Source organism: Aquila chrysaetos, chromosome 11 (assembly GCF_900496995.4).
Source record: "Aquila chrysaetos chrysaetos chromosome 11, bAquChr1.4, whole genome shotgun sequence".
Lineage (NCBI taxonomy): Eukaryota > Metazoa > Chordata > Aves > Accipitriformes > Accipitridae > Aquila > Aquila chrysaetos.
Genome location: NC_044014.1, coordinates 14,532,722 through 14,550,345, shown reverse-complemented (window position 1 = coordinate 14,550,345; position 17,624 = coordinate 14,532,722). Strand labels below are relative to the sequence as shown.

Below are 17,624 nucleotides of genomic sequence, written 5' to 3'. Positions count from 1 at the left end.
TAATTAAATTTCATATAATGATAAATAAATTAGAACTGAACATAGCATTGTTTTTTAAATTTAAAAACGTGTAGTTAGATATTTATTTCCTAGATCTATGAGAATTACTGTAGTCAATAAAGAGGGCATGAAGACTTGGAGCCTGTATAGATATCGATTGGTATGTTCAGGGTGTATTTCAGATATTTACCCTCTGCTTCCCCTCTCCAAGGAGAGCCTCCCCTGTTCAATTCTTTCCATCGATTTTGAGTCTGCCTGCTCAAGAAGCTGAAAATGTTGATGCTGGTGGAGAAAGTACAAGAACAGCAATTGATGGGAAATACATTTTATGATACTCTGCTTCCATATTTTAAAGGGGAAAATTTATTAATGGCGGCAGGTCTCTGATTTTCTCTTTTAAACATATCAATCAAACTGATGGCGATTTGCAAACTCCCGGACATTTTCATTTTCTCTGAAGTGACCCCTTTTTTGTTTTCTCTCTCTCCGCAGACAGTGAAATCATTCCTCCCGACTGCCTGCGGCCCCGCTCCTTCACAGCCATCCGTCGGCCCTCGCTGCGGCGGGACACGGAGGACACGCGCCTCTCGGTCAGCCTGTGCGACCTCAACCTGCAAGAGGAGACCTTCCATGTGACGGCTACCACGTGTCCCATCCCGCAGAACTCCCTCAACTCCCAGCACTCCCACCTCCTCCCCTCCCAGCTGGAGAGCGACCTCCGCTTCCACCACCTCCGGGGACCCCACGTCAAAATCCTTGATGACCAAACCGTGGCCCGCCTGGAGCACGCCCGGGAGGAGAGGACTTTGGTTTTCACCAGCAGACCCCTTCGGATCAACGAAACCATTTTTGTCAAAATCAACAAGTCCAACGCTGTGCGCACAGGGACGCTGGCCTACGGGGTGACGTCCTGCGACCCCAGCACCTTGCGCCCCAGCGACCTCCCCTATAACCCTGAGTCCTTGGTCGACCGAAAGGAGTTCTGGGCCATCTGCCGAGTCGTGGTGCCTCTCCAGAGCGGAGACATCCTGGGATTTATGGTGAATTCGGATGGTGAGCTGCACTTGAGTCACAACGGTGCTGGCACTGGCATGCAGGTCTGCGTGGACTGTTCCCAGCCCCTCTGGATGTTCTTCGTTTTACACGGCGCGGTCATGCAAGTTCGATTGTTGGGTATGTTGGACCCCCTTTTTCCGAACCTCATGCACAAGAAAGCGAGGGGGGATATATCACAGGGGAAGGGTGGAGGGAATAATGGCTCCCTCCCTGCTGTAGGACTGGGTACAAATTTTGTTTTTGTAAAAGGGAAAAAAAAAATACAAAGGCACATACATAGCACGTGGCTATGAGTTACAAGACTTACCTCTTTGCACTTCTCTAACATCCTTCACCTGATGGTCTCAAAGCTCTTTTCAGATAGTGAATTAAGCCTCAGAGACCTCCATTAAAGTACAGATGAGTCACAACTGACCTAGGAGAAGCAAGGAAGGGAGAGGAGAGGTGCTTTGAGCTGTGCTAATGTAGGGCATAGCCAGCAGGAACAATGAGATCTGATGCCCTTTTCTGCGTGTTAGCTATCATCTGGCATGACCGATTCCCAAAAAGAGTGGTCCCCTTGCTTTCCCCAGGCTTATATGTGAGAGGCAGGCTAGCAAGCAGAGAGGGAGCCCTGTGCTTCATGATCCTGGTGGTGCACAGAGCATGACACTGACCAGCTCAATAGGAGAGGGGTTCCCTTGTCCTCCAGCCCTATTTAAGGCAGTGTAGCTCATACAGGTTGATGGACCTCTGAAGAGCTGGCCTCTTCCTCTTGGTATTTTTGCTCTGGTTTTAAGCTCTGTTAACTGAAGTACTTCATTTAGATGCTGAAATTCATGTTTTGAAGGTGTGGAGGGGAAAGCCTTGAAATAGCATTTGCTCAGGATCAAATTTACTTTTTCTGTGTGTGTGTATCGGACACAAGTGTAGGATGTGTTTGGCCATGAATTTGGACCATATCATGGTTCTGCTGGTGTCAGTGTCAGAAAGTAAATGATCAATTCTGAGAACATGATGTAATTCCTGGTACTCCTCTAACTGGAGATGATTTAAAAATGCTCCTTTCTTGTTTATACTGTTATATTCATATAACTTTAAAGATACCTAAATTCCTTTTTGCTTCAAATCCTCAGTATTAAAATGCCCCTCTTACCCAACAGGAAAAAAAAAAAACCAAACCCAAAAGCCAACCAACACCTCCTTTTTTAGGATTTATAGACAGTCTTTGAAGATAAAATGTGGTGAACACACACATCTGTCTGCAGGGTCCAGTTCACCTTAATCACAGTATGAAGTGCCCTATATAATTTGCTTAAAGCTGACCATAGGCCTATGCTGTGAGTGTTTTGTGGCTGTTAAAGGATCACAGATGACAAATGTAATACTGCAATTTATTTCCAGGAGCGCAAGACTCAATCCCTGATAATTCAGCCTGATTACATTTGTTGTGGGTACTGCACGTAATCCGCAGCTAGCTCTGCTCTCCACCAACATGTCATTGTGATAATAGTAGGTGAAGCCAAACAGATCCCAGTAAAGTAGGAGATTAAATGCTCCTGTATACGTTAGAAGGAAAACATCCTCTGGTCATTGAGCTGCTGGTAAAACTAAGTCATCAACCAGTGCTTCCTTTCATATGAGCTCACTAATTCTGGCAGTTTTGCACAGAGCAAATAGCCTACTTGCAATGGGTCCTGAAACAGGGCAGCAAGGATGTGTTTCACCAGAGGGACAGAACCATGTCCTCATACAGAATTCAACCGAGCACGAACTTAAACACAGGCCTCCTGCATTCTAGGCAAACCTCCTGCTGTGCATACCCCGTGTATGTCCCCCCTACCTGCTCACAAGTTCAGCCCAAACCAGTACGCTCCCAGTGCATGTTTTAGATAAATCTGCATTTGGATCCATGAAATGAAATTTGCTGAGTTGGAAAACGCCTCACTACCCATATTTGTGACCACATAACAGACTTTCCAGGACTCAGTCACTGGAAGAGAAGCTGAAAATGGGCTATTGTTCTTAAGTGAGATGTAAGTGGAAAGAACCAGACTTGCTGACCTTGCCTCCCTCAAGGAAAGGGTAGGACCCTGCTGAGTGTACAGTTTTATCCACATCAGCTTGGGCAGCAAGCTTCTATCTCCCAGTTAAAAGCTACAAAATTGGAGCTTGCCTATAATCTTTAACAGGTGTTAAAGTAAAAATAGAGCTTTTCAGACCTATGTTTCCGGTATAACAATGCTGGGAGCAGCACGGTCCCCATATCAGTATAATATCAGTACAGTAAACTGCCCAGAGAGGAGCACTGACGCTGTCCCAACACTGCACATCTCTGCAACTGCAGTAATTATATGGATCAGCAATATCCCAACAGAAGGCAAAGAAAATAATGAGCTCCCATCTCTAGCTTTTGCAATGTTATTAGGGAGGTGATGTGCACTGTTTGTATTGCAGTGGAACAGATTATGGTGCTTGCCATAATATCTGTCATTATAATATTAGAAAATGTAAGAAGAATATAAAGTGTTCATCTTTCTAATGACAAGCTCCATCTTCAGAATGCAAACAAGAGTAATTTTGTGTGATCTGTCTTTTGTAGTTAGAGCTTTATATCACAGAAGAAGACATGTTTATAGTCATATTTTTTCTAGTTTTAATAGAAAAAGTGAAGTTCCGTATCCTTGAAAGAAATGGGACACAAGTACTGCAAGAGGCATAATTGTACCAAAACTATCTTAAATAGCAGATGTCATTCTATTTCTGGGGGCATATAATTATTAGATTAATCAAAGCAATGTTACGCAGTGTTAAAGGAACATCAGCACTACAGCAGACTATAAAATGAAATTAAAGTTGCTGGTTTTGCTGCTTCTCCAGCTTTTCTGTTTTGTTTGGAGGATGGAGAAGGTGGAGAGCAGCAATGACACTCTTGCACCTAGAAAAGGTTTATTTTTGACTCAGTGAACAAGATGGCTCGGGGTGTTGATCACTGGATACTACATTTCACGCCTTGAGATTAGTTATTTGGTCCTGACCCAGAGCAGGACCAAGCTCAGGTCTCTCTTGGCTTATGGCTTTACCATAGAAGCTGACATTTGCTGACGGCAGTTATTCCACAGTGTTGGGGATACAACATTTATTTCCTAACCTGAATATCAGGGGAGGCCATCTCTACCCAGGCTGATGGTCTTAGAGAACTCTTTACGAGAGGAGGGCAGTGTCGGGTTGGTTTGATAGTAAAGAATTCTGACTTCTGTTTCCATCTTATCAATCTGGCATCATATACTGGCAATATATTTGATGTAGGAGAAATAAAAAAGCAGAAAATAAAGATGAGGTTGGAAACACTGTTTTTCTTTATGTCACCCCAGCAAAGGGAAAATAAATTAAACCCAAGCACCACTATATCACGGTGAGAGGCCACAGTCATCTGTAGTGGCAGGTGGAATGATGTCAGTTTGTTGCAAAGAAAAGGTTAAAAGGCAACTTGACCAGCATGGAGGGAAGATAAATGAAAGAGGAGGGCACTTTAATGTAGCTGATAATAGCATAAAAAGTATCGAGCTGCTGGAAAATGAAGGGACACAAATTTATATTAAACATAAGTGAGGGTAATTAACTACAGGAACCAGCTATAGAGGGGGGCAATAGATCTTTTTGTCAGGTTTGGAAGCCCTTCTAAATATTTTGTATGTAAAGTGCTGGTCTTAATTCAGAAATTCTGTGGGTTATGCACATAAAGACAACCAAACAGAAACCCAGATCATTAGGCATGTAGAAATGAAACAGTCTTTGCATATCCTTTAGGAATTGCATTAGTTCAGGCTTGGTTTGATTTTTTTTTTTTTCAGGCATCATTCCTGTACAGTCGACAAACCAGCCTATTAAATTTGATTTACTGCTTTCAGCTTTTGCTGGTACGCATTTCAGCTCACACACAGTTTTATCGACAGCTCTGAAAGGTTGAAGTGAGCCGGTCTGGATACATTGGTCTGGTTTTGGTCTGGTTTTGGTGGTGTAATTCATTTATGAAGTTAAATTGATTGACCCCATAAGGTTTAAAATGTATGACTCATGTCTGGAGGAGCTATCACAGCAATAAGTTTATATATTTAGTATTTGGGGATCCAAATGGTTGGGGATATGCTTTCATTTTCTTTTGTCTCAGAGTGAATCACCAATGTGTAAAACATCTTCCTTCATCTCCTTTTTTTTTTTTTTTTTTGGTGTGGTTTCCCTTGTGAATTTCATCCTTTCCAGTAATATTGAAGTTTTCTTTTGAGCAATGAAATAGCATGTTCCAACAACAGTCATACTAATGAAGCTGAGTTGCCAGTTTATCTGTGTCCTTTCTATCCATGCACTTCAATAACTCCAGCCCCACCAGAACAGCTGCACAATATTGCAGCTCTCTGGATGTATCCTAATGCTGGCCAAGAGCAGCATTAGACCTGAAAAAACCCACCCAAGAGCTAGCATTCGGTGTGGGTAAGTCTGTGTTCACATCCGTGCTGGATAAATGCAGAGTGTGTGGGCTAAACTCTCCTGCCTCCTTTACCGTGGTTATATGAGTTGGGGCTCCTACTTAGCTGCCCATTGCAAAATATGTAGAAATCAGTTGTTGCTGAGGTTTCCATTCTTCTTTCAGACTTTCTTGACATTGGTCAAAGGGCTCAAAACTGGAGAAGGGAGGAAAGAGCTGACCAGGGACTTGCAGACAGAACAACTATGAATCCTTGGTTCCCCGAGATTTCTGACAACAGCAGTTGGCAAAGGACCAAATTGGGGATTAGTTCACCAGAGTACTGTGGGACAAAAGGTGCTGGCAAAGGGCTCTTTAAGTCAACAGTGAAATTTGATCTGAAGTGGCCTCAGTGCCAGTGTGTAGAGGCAAACTGCAGTCAATCCCATTACAGGCAGGTTTACTCTAAGCTGTGCCCATTAGGACTCTCGCTGGTGGTCAAGCTTAGCAGCCCTGGTACCACTGTCCATGTTGCAACAGAGCCCTTATCCCAGGGAACCAACTGGAAAGAGTTGCAGTTTCATGGGTGAACAGAGTAGTGTCTTAGGTGCTTAGGTGACACAGAGCAATGGTTTAACCAGGGGGAATTACTTTGCCTCCTGTGATGTTAATCACACTGCCCTCTTTGGTTTTCTTTGACTTTAGCTCCATCACAGGTGAGTGACCAGCTCTCCACGGACCACTAGTGATTCAGAGGCCATATCTGAGCCTCAAAGACCACCCTCTCCTTTCTAACCAGGATTATTCCTCTGAATCCCAGGATTCCTCACTTACCTTGCTGATACAGTTCCTGCAACTCCTGTCTCCAGATTATCTCCAGGGGAGACCTTCTCCTCTTTTTCTCTGGTCTCTGCTGTGGCACTTGTCTGGCCTGATCCTCCTAAGAATCTGTAGGGCTTTTTGGGAGCTGATCCCGTCTTGCCCCCTCTCTTCCCAGGCTTTCGTCCCTTCCTATGTAAACAATTATCTTAGCCTGTGGTTGCACCTTGACTGTCCCAGGACCCCAGCATCCCATGGCAGAGTATCTGTCCCTTCCAAAAACCTATTCCTGAGTGAAGTTACATACTTTGCACATGCAATTACTGCAGCAAGCATGCAAAATATTTAAAAGGTAATTGGTATGCACAGTTATACACACTGCCCATGGTGCAGACAGTAGGTACAGTTTGTAGAAAAGTATCTCACACAGGCAAGGAGATCTTGGTTCTCCAGCTCTGAATTTGTAAGCTTCTCCTGTTTGAGAGAATATAGTTCTTTGCAGCAGTGAATCACACACCCTCATCTCTGATCTCAGAGGTGGCTGGTACTTTACCCACTTGGGAACTTGATGCTTCTCCATCTTGGTTCATTCCCATGATGTAGAAATTGCCAAGTTAAACACAGCACAAGAGAAGCCTGATAAATGCATAACATTGTTGCACAGAAATGCATGTAATCAATCTCTTCTTTTAACACGCATTCAATTAGAAGTGCCCCAGAGTTTTATCGTCCATGCTTTTTTTTATTTTGGAAACATTTCCCACTTGTATGGAGAATGGCCTCATTAAGCTGATTGGGATCTGACAGGCCTGTGTTGTGTGGCACTTAACTGCCTGGAGTTCCTATGCATTGTAGGCTATGTGGTATTTTATGGTTTTAGAGTCTAGGAGGGAAGGAAGAGAGTTAATATTCAGTGCCTCTTGGAAAGAAATCCACTTGTATTAATTGATGCCTCTTCATAAACCCTCCTATCATGCATGGTTTTATCTTTTACTGCAAGTGAAGCACACATTACTGATGTTAAGTTGCAAGAGCTGCACAAGAGCATTACAGTGTCTGTAACTTCTGGGCTTGATTCTAGCACTGCATGGGGCTCTTCATTCACATCCTGTTTTATATTCATCGTTTTAAAGGAGATTTAGTACAAAATGAAGCTGTTGCGTTAGAGAGGACAAGTTGCTTTATAACTTGTGCCTTGGAAAACTGCACAGTCATATAGAGTTGGATGCAGTCAAATGCTTGTCCCTTGTGGTCAGTGTCAGCAATGATGTCAGAACTAATACCTGCTCATGGCACCTTTGTACCATCCCTCTAAAGATCTCATCACACATGACATAATTAACCCACACTTGCCATGGGTAAGTCAGTGAGCGTTAGCCTGTGTACTGAGGTATCAACCAGCATCTGGGTAAAGGCTGGGTAAAGCAAGTGGACTTCATCTAAACAACAGCCACAGGGTTTGCAAATGTCTCGTCCTCTGCACGCTCTCCTCCACAAGAGCAGAAATTATCATCATCACTAGGATAATAAACTATCCCCGGCTGCAGTTCATAGTAAGTGATGTATAGATCTCCCTTATCTCATAACACCTTTGCCTGCCTACAGTGAATGTACAGGATATGGGATCATATACCAGCCTCTTTGAGTTGCAACTTGTCAGAACTGACAAAATCTGCCTATTCTTTGAACTAACACTGGCATGAGTTAGTTATTCTGGCTACTGTGAGAATGACATAGCAGACTAAACTCTTTCTTTTCCCTCTTTGTCAGATGCCTTTTCATCCAGCAGAGTGTCCCATAGAAATTCAGAGCAGTGCTGGCTAAGACAAGTGAAAGTGTTTGTTTCCTGTATGCATCTACCACCCTATGCATACATGTTGCTCCTAGAGAAGCACAGAGCTTGGAGGTGCTGGGTTAGGCAGCCATTTTCCTTTTGCTCACACAACTACTTTTGCTGTGATCTCCCAAATACTCTGAGCCAAATGGCCCTTTTGAGATGGATTTAGAAAAGGTGCTGTTTATGAACAGAAACATTTTTGGCCAGGGTAACTAATACCTGTGATCTTTTAGAGGGCTTTTTGTTTTGTTTTTCTTAAATGGGATGAAAGCTCCAACTCTCATTTTTCACATGGTTCAGCTACTGTTGCGGTTTAACCCCAGCCAGCAGCTAAGCACCATGCAGCTGCTTGCTCACTCCCCCCCACCCAGTGGGACAGGGGAGAGAATTGGAAAAAAGTAAAACTCATGGGTTGAGATAAGAACAGTTTAAGAGGACGGAAAGGAAGATAATAATAATAATAATAATAATAATAATAATAATAATAATAATAATAATTGGAATATACAAAACAAGTGATGTACAATGCAATTGCTCACCACTTGCTGACCGATGCCCAGTTAGTCCGCGAGCAGGGATCTGCCCCCTCGGCCAACTCCCCCCAGTTTATATACTGGGTATATGGAATACCCCTTTGGCCGGTTTGGGTCAGCTGTCCTGGCTGTGTCCCCTCCCAACTGCTTGTGCCCCTCCAGCCTTCTTGCTGGCTGGGCATGAGAAGCTGAAAAAACCTTGACTTAGTATAAACACTACTTAGCAACAACTAAAAACATCAGTGTGTTATCAGCATTATTCTCATACTAAATCCAAAACATAACACTACACCAGCTACTGGAAAGAAAATTAACTCTATCCCAGCTGAAACCAGGACAGCTACTTAATCCAGGCTTCTTTTTTTACCTCTTCTTGATCTAAGCATCTGTCTGGGTGCTTGCTTTGTCTAGTATTTCTCAGGTTGAGAGATGGAGCCCCATTAGAGGCTCTTTCACTTCAGTTCAGCTAGATGTTCATTGCGTGGTGTCCACGGCCTCAGGATTTTGCAGGATGAAGTGCTGACTAACTGCTGAACTTCACCTGTCAGGTCAGGAAAGATACCCTGTAAGTTTACTGTGTGTTCTTTGCTTTCAGACACCACATTGGGCTTGGGCTGTAAGAGTTGCTGAATCAAAAGCTTCTGTGGTGTCTGGAGCTTCCAGGTTTCTCCTACTTAGCTGGAGTGTGCATATGACTGCAGGAGAGTAATAGATGTGCTGGTGCCCTGCTGCCCGTCTGGACACAGCAGACAGCAATGCTCCCGTGAAGCCATAAATTACACTCCGTTTCTGATTCACGTGAAAGTCTGAACTGTTGTTCTCCATGTGGTTTGGATCTAGCTTTTACTTCCCTGAACAGTGGTTGTCTGACACCCATCTGCAAACACAGGCCTTACGGTTTTCCATGCAAAATCTGCCAGGCTGCTTTTTTGACCTATTTCTGGACATTTCTGTAGCACAATGCAAAATCCCTTATGTTTTCATGGGCTTGTAAAGAACAAAATGTAATATTGTTCTATTCGGAACAGCTTTTAAATCCTCCAGGAAATACTTGAATGCAAAAAACCCCCTGGATCATCAACTGATGTCGGTCACCTGAGAGGCAGAGATGAGCTGCAGCACAGAGGCTGGGCTCTGAGGGCATGGTTGGCCAAAAAACATTGAGCCCAAGGGGAAGGAAGCTCTGGTTTCTGGTCAATGTAGTATTGTTCCCATCACCGTGGGAACATAACAAATGGCTGTGTAAATACATGTATTTTATAGCATTCAGAAGTGATGTATATGCTTACATCCTTCCCTAACATTATTGTTGATCTTTAACTACCATGTGCCCAGGCAGCAACAGGTGCTTTGTTCCTTTGTTTTAGCATGATGGATTCAAAATTGTTGGGCAAGACCTGAGTGGCCCTGGGGGACAGAATAGCTCTCCTGCAGCCTTGGCTGGAGGCAAGAAAATGTGATAATGTGCGGAAAAGTATATGGCTGCTCTTCAGAGCAGAGAGCGTGCTGGGGTGGGGGCTGTCATTTTAGCATTGAGACTATCTTGCTGAAACCGTGTTTGGTATTTGCAGCTCTCTCTACATCTGGTGGAACATTTGCATTAGTGAAAACCATTTACTGAAATAAAACATGGAAGGATTTAGCTCTTGCAAAACTTGTCTTGATAAGACCCACCTTTTAGTGGATGTGCCACTCGTGGAATACCAGGGTTCCTAGTGTCAGTGTCAAGGGAGAGGTGTTAGTCTGACATCTGCCTGGGGAACATCCAAAGAGAGAAACTTTGTCTTTCTGGTATAAGACAGAGGAAAGAACCCAGGAGTTCTCAGTACAGTGTGTCTTGCCGCTAGATTACAAGGTCAAGAGAATAGAATCATAGAATCACAGAATGGTATGGGTTGGAAGGGACCTTAAAGATCACCTAGTTCCAACCCCCCACCATGGGCAGGGACACCTTCCACTAGACCAGGTTGCTCAAAGCCCCAGCCAACCTGGCCTTGAACACTTCCAGGGATGGGCCAGCTACAACTTCTCTGGGCAACCTGTTCCAGTGTCTCACCACCCTCGCAGTAAGGACTTTTTTCCTAATATCTAATGTAAATCTACCCTCTTTCAGTTTAAAACCATTACCCCTCATCCTATCACGACAGTCCCTGTTACAGAGTCTCTCCCCATCTTTCCTGTAGGCATCCTTTAATTATTGGAAGGCCTCAATACTGTCTCCCCTCCAGCCTTCTCTTCTCCAGGCTGAACAACCCCAACTTTCTCAGCCTGTCCTCATAAGGGAGGTGCTCCAGCCCCCTGATCACCTTCGTGGCGTTCCTCTGGACCCACTCGAGCATGTCCATACACATTTAGTGTACTGTTCTAGGTTCCCCACTGCATGTTCAATATTGGCTTTTGTTCTTGTAATATGCAAAAGAGCTGTGTAATTCCACCAGTCTGCATTCTCTAATAGTTAAAAGTATATCTCTACCCTTTTCTGAAATGGGTGGATGAATGGAGAAAAAAATAAAGTGGGAAAGTTGTACACAAGCTACATCCATGAGCAGAGAAAAAAAAAAGCCTTATATAAAAGATTTTTCAGTAAAAAAAAGTAAGGTCCAAAATTGAGGTCCCAGTCCTACCAGTCTTGCACATGGTTATTTATCAAGGATGTTCACATTCTAGTGGTCACTATAAAGCCAAAGATCTGTAGCACATTAGATTATGCAAAGATATGACTCTTACAGGGTTAAGTTGCTCTAGTATCCTGTCCCAGTAACATCACAGCCCACTCACACTGCAGAAGCTGATGTGTTATGGGACAGACCTCCTTATGCAGATGTTCACATGAGCTCAGTACCCACAATTGTGCCAGATTTTTGAAAGAACCTTGATCCTATTTAGATAACAAAACCAGTGGCCCCAGTACAGTGAGAGTGTTAAATGTGAGAATGGATATTGAGCAGTTTTTGAGATAGGGGAATTATTTTAGCTGACAGGCTTAAAAATCTGGCTCCTAACAAAGGGAAATCAAGTTGAGAGTTTTGAAAGGCATCTAAATGACTATGACTGTCAGATGCCCAGTGCTCACTGGACTAAAATGTTTGAGAAGTGCACAGCTCTCTTCAGCATCCTTAAATATGCCAGCTGAAGGCTGCAACTGGATTTCAGAAGCTGTTCTAATCTTTTTCACTGTGTGCTGGAAGCTCTGGGACCTGCGGATGGATGGAACAACACTGAAAATCTGTGGTTACTATTGGTAATTACCTGATCTTTATTAGCTGTCCTATATAAAAGAAGGGGCTGTCAGTGTGCTCCACATGATAGTCAGCATATGGGCAAGTCAGTATGTTGCATAAGACTTTATCTTCCTTAGAAACTATGGCAGGAGGCTCCCATGTTTTGTCTTTTAGGTACAATGTTTAGTTAAGATCCTGGTGTAGTCCTTAAGATGGGTATGAGTAAGAAAAGCCCATTTAAAAAGGCGAAGATGATCAAACTATGTGAACTGTGAGTCGGACAGTAGTGGTCATTTACTGACAGCATGCTAAAAGCCAGGAAAAACAGAGTTTTTGGATGGGTCCCAAGGGGAAAAAAAGGATAGCTCTGGAGGGCAGACGGAGTGGTTATGGATTATTTTTATAACGCTTGTGAAATGGTCATTAAGAGCCTAGACAGGTAATGCAAATAACAGAAGGTGAGTGTGATACCTGAGGTGGTGTTTGGCATTGCCAGAAAGCATTCTGGGGGCACAAATCATGATATTCATTCCTGTTTGCAGCCAGCAAACACTGGGTATTGCTCATTTGTTTCTTTTCTACCTTGAAAGCAAAGTCTCCAGACTATGCAGTACCACATTTCCACTTCAAAGCAGCAGACATTTTCAGCCTGTGGAGCCTGGTTTCTGCAAGACTTCCACAAGCACAGTCTCAGTGGTCTGACAGGAACATTGTGCTTGCAGGCCTTTTGGGTTAAGATCTGAAAAAGTGCAATGGGACTATAAAATGTTGAATTTAATTATGAGGGGGAAAAGGATAAGAGAGGGAGACAGAGATTTAGTAAAATGGGTTGAGTCTTGCTTTTGTCTCCTTTTGAACATGAACACTCCTCCCCATACTGGGACAGTATGAGGAATACCTTGATCAAATCCCAAGATGTTACTGGGTACCTTTCACTGGCTGATGGATGTTTTTCATAATCTGATGGAGTTCAGCCTGTTGTCGTTATTTAAGTCCCAGGAATGGCCCTGCCCCTCTATCACCTCTTTCAGGAATAGATACCAGATTAAGACATGAGTTATGAACACCTTACCCTGCCAGTTTCCCAACCTTCAGTGATCCAAAGTCAACAGTAATAAGGAAGCAACATGCTCTTTGGCATTACTCTACTTTTCTCTCCATCTCAGCTGTAGTTTGAATCTGGAAGTATTAATATACTGCTTGCTAGCAATGGGTTGAGAATAGCTGCAGAACAGATTCGTGGCAGCTACTCCCTGCTCTGGGCCACAGAGATGCCCTGGGGATTTACTTGCATCATAGCAAATGCCCGTAAGCATATTCAGAAGGAGAATGCAGACAGCACAGTGCTCTTCCCACCTGGTTTTGTTGTTGTGGTTGTTTTCCAGTTCTCTCTCTAGGGCTTATGCAGTAATAAGCAGGTCAACATAATCACATTGTTATGAGAAAGAAATGTAGACATAATATTTTTATAAATTAATTAAGGGGGAGAGTTAATTGAAAATTTTATTTATTTTTAGGGAGTATTGACTTTGTATCTGGCTTTCTTACCAACGTAAATCCTTCAGCGGTACAGCTTTCCCCAGACAGCTGCCATTGAGAGAGATGCTTAGAAGTTGGGACAGCCTCAGACGATATCCCCTGAGAGTGGATTGCAATGTGCTGGGAAACCACCCTGTTCACCACAATAAATACAGAGAGCCAAGAGCGTCTCTGACAGCCACAGCTGCTGTATTTTGGCCACAGTTAGGACATTCTATAAAAGGGCAATTATGGATACAGATAACCACTCTCATAAAAATCATAAATGCTGGATAGTATCCCAAGAGACTACCTACTTCAAAGAGCTCTAATCATAGAGATGCCGTAGTCTTTCTAGGAAGCCCGATTGCTTTACAGTGCTTCACTTTCTACATAAGGTCTAATCTGAATACCTTAGGAGTCTGAACCCATGATTTCATGCCTTATCCAGAAGTTTCACGAAGAACAGATTGTTTCTTCTCTCCTTTTAGCAGCCTGTGAAAAATGCTGCCATCTAAAAATCGTAGAATCATACAACATTTTAGGTCGGAAGGCACCCCTGGGAATTATCTAATCCAACCTCCTGCTCAAAGCAGGGCTAACTTCCAAGTTAGTACAAGACCATGTCCAGTCAAGTTTTGAGTATTTCCAGGGACAAAGATACCACAGTGCCTCCAGGCTCCTGCTCCAGTCCCTAACCAGCCTCATATGACCCTGGATTGGTGCAACCTTTTCATAACAGAACGGCATTGTTGATTTATGATCAGCTGGTGACCTCCAGCAATCCCCAGGCCTTTTTCTGTAGGACAGCTGTATTTCTAATTGAATGGACTAATTCCCTGTCCTGTGTTTGGGTAGCTGATTATCTCTGCTTAAGTGCTGCATTTTGCATTTGATCGTATTGAATACCATCCCATTTATTTCTGATCCTATTTCCAGTTTGGCAAGACCATTTTGAATTACAAACCTTTAGCATACTAGCAGCCTTTCCTGGCATGTTGTCTGTACATTCCATGGTAATGCTCTCTTCTACTGAAAATATAATATTCTTTTTCCTTTTGTGGGTGGATATATAGGTTCATTTGTTTGCATCTCTCCCAGAGCGATGACAGAAGTGCAGAGAAAGAGTCAGTCTGCATTGGATTTTGGTAATAATTGGACTTTGCAAAGATAAAACAGCAAACGAATTGATTCAAAATCCACTTAAAGGTGATTCCAATGTGTTCAGCATATTTGAGAACAAGCATGAGACAAGTTAGCAGCAGAAACAATTTATCTGGGGCCTTTAGAGAGAGGAAGAATGTTTAAATTTATTTATTTAGGATTATTTAATTTTTTAAAATCATGGTTTGAAAGCTAGCTCTTGGTGGGAGCTCTGTGCACACAATGAGCGTGTTTGGCCTTGAGCACATGTATCTGGTTTTAGTTAAGCCAAGCTGGCCACACTCATTCCACCCTGCACATGATCTCATTCCATGCTGTCATGGTATCTGCACACCATCCAGCAATATATTAACAGCGTGAGTAACGTGTCTTATGTTGATTATTCTGTCACCAAGGGAGAAGTGTGTCTTGTCTGGTAGGAAACTCAGTTTGTTTTAAACAAAGCTCTATACTTACGCTGGAGAAAAGTCAAGAGCTGTGCCTTGTGTTAGGAGAAAGAATTGGGAAGGTGCGTGCTGGCCCTTGGGTCTTGGGTAAGGCCATTTTGGGACTCAGACCAGCTACAACCAGAGAAGATTGCAGCTCCTGCACTGACAAGCTCTCCTTGCACTGCAGCAAGGCCATTTGCACTGCTGCCATCATGCTTCATCAGTTCATACTCTGTGACACTTGGGGCACCTCCAAATTCTATTAGTCCAGGAAGAAAAATGCTCCTAGTAGCTTTTATTTTGCATTTAATGAAATGACCAGGTTGGTGTTAGAAATGCAGTGTGCTGTGTGTCAGCCGAATGGAAGAAATGTCTCCAGGCTGCAGGGAGGAGAGGGAAGGCTTGAAAAACTTGTTCAGCTGCTCAGTGTTCATATTTGTTCTGTGTGCAGTGAACGAGCTGAAATCTGTGCCCCTGCTGGGCCTGTTTACAGTGTGTGTTACCCACAGGGCAAGTTTTCTGCTACGGTCATCTGTCAGATTGGAGGGGAAGGGCCATTGCTAGTGGCTGTCATTAGAGGCTGCATCATTCTCTTTGCATATTTACTGAGCTAAACTCCAGCCTCAGCTCCCATCTGTGTGATAAAGGAGGTGCCTCTCTACAGCATCTCAAGTGTGAGAGCCCCAAAGCCCTTTATAATATAGAGGCTAATTCAACTTCAGATTGTGCCTGGGAGCAAAGCACTCCTCATTTGAAAAGGGGTAAAACTGAGGGACTGAAGGCTGAAGTTAATTGCTTCTCCCATACGCAGTCCTCAGAACAGATTTCAACGCATACATGACGCCCCCTCCATCCCTGTGCTACACTTAAACTGGTCGGTCTTGTTCTGCTAAAAAGGGCAGGAGAAGCTGGCACTAGCTGCTGTTGTGCTTTTTCTTTTTTTGCACAAACCACTGTTGGCACTTGGAGTCCCCGCTTCCCAGGTTTGGTCCTCCTTGTCTTGGTAGCCTCCCTGCAAATAGAACTGAAGGACCTTTCTGGCGCACAGGGTTTTCCTGGCCTCCTACTGCTGCTTTTTCTCTGGAGAGTAGCCTCCGACTCATCGAGGACACTGCAGATCCAAACCCTCTGTGTCTCTTGGCTCCTTATATGGTAACATGAAGAAGTCTTAGCATTTTAGTTCTGATTTGGAGTTACCCTGGTTGTCTTCTCAGCTGGGGAACTAGAAACTTTAAAACCACAGGCAAACTAGTTCTTACCACCAAGAAACTATACCTTGGTTCATGCATGTGTATGCCACTGTCTCACCACTGTCTCACTGAAGACCAGGCTGCATTGTTAACAATGATATTCCCCCTACAAAACCTTTGCAGCAGCTAGAGTTTTAAGCATTCCCATTTTTTTCCCTTCTGGAAAGGGCTTTAAGATACTTGTTTTAACAGCAAAAGAAAGAGGCTGAGATGGAGGGAGCATGCCCAGCAGGCTGTGGGGCAGAGCTGGCTTTTCTGGCAGAGAGCACACTAACACAGAGGTGATGGTGGGCAGTGAGAGCAGGAGGTAATGGAGCTGCGGACACCTAGAAGGGACTTGAAGGGGCTCTGCACTCTTGAGCCATCACATCCAGACATGCAGGGAGTGGAGAAAACATTCCTGAATGGGGGCAGAGGTGTCCTTGTTCATCCCAGAGCCAAATGCATTTTGGTGACTTATCCCCACCTCTGACAGAAGCCATCCTACAAAAGAGGCAGAGCAGTGAGCAGAGCTAAGTTTTCCTGATTGCCAAACCCTTGTGTTTGTCTCTAGGAAGTCCTTGAGTGACTTTGATGAATTTGTGAGAGCCTGGAATGATGCAGTTTTGCACTGGGTTAGTGAAGAGTGCTTTGACAAGGTGATATGTTCTTGTGCTGGAGTCCAGCCCACCCTACTGCAGGCTGTCCCCTCTACTGGCTACAAGCCCATCGCTGGATATAGTGCTGAGGGTGCATATGAGCATGAAACCGTAAGGAAAGTAACAGCACTTAATGACTTGAGACACATTTAAGGGCAGAAACAAAGCGTTATGATGGCTGAAGGAGCTCCAGCAAATTTCAGGGGCTGTGGGAGCTCAATGTCTCTTCAGGGCCAGCTGCTAGCATTTAAAAAGGCATATGAGGTTTTTTTTCCTTTATCTCTTCCCTAGATTTTATGCTGATGAGACACAAATCCTGACAAGCACTGAGAGCTGCACCCCCTGCCACACATCCCCAATGTGTCATCAGCCCCAATTTTTAAAAGTAACTGTAGGTTTCTTTTCTCATGTTGCAGGTTCCACCATATTAGCTGAGCGGCTGGGACTGTCCACACCAAGCTCGCCCACATCGACACCCAATTCCCCCACCGTCCTCTGCAGCGGCGTCTCTGACCCCATATTGTCTACATGTGGCTCTGGCCCCCTCTGCAGCTCTATCAGTGGTAAGTGTGGTGGGATCCCCGGCTGCCTTGCCTTTGCCTCCCCCTGCCCGCTCCTGCACTGCTTCCCTTCACGGTCTCACACTTGTCTCCCAGAAGGACTCTAAAACCCCAACGATCAACGGAGTCTCCTGACAACTCCCCTGGCGGGGGAAG

At 44.0% G+C, this 17,624-nt stretch overlaps 1 protein-coding gene across 3 annotated transcripts in view; it reads left to right on the top strand.

The window, feature by feature from the left end:
- Positions 1-17,624, top strand: part of NEURL1 (neuralized E3 ubiquitin protein ligase 1) — a 166,395-nt gene that overhangs the window by 144,573 nt on the left and 4,198 nt on the right. For all 3 annotated transcript variants that reach the window (XM_030031000.2, XM_030031001.2, XM_030031002.2), the window contains exons 4-5: positions 493-1,173; positions 17,325-17,471. In XM_030031000.2, the coding sequence (XP_029886860.1) occupies positions 493-1,173; positions 17,325-17,471 (828 nt within the window). The remainder of the gene's footprint in view (positions 1-492; positions 1,174-17,324; positions 17,472-17,624) is intronic.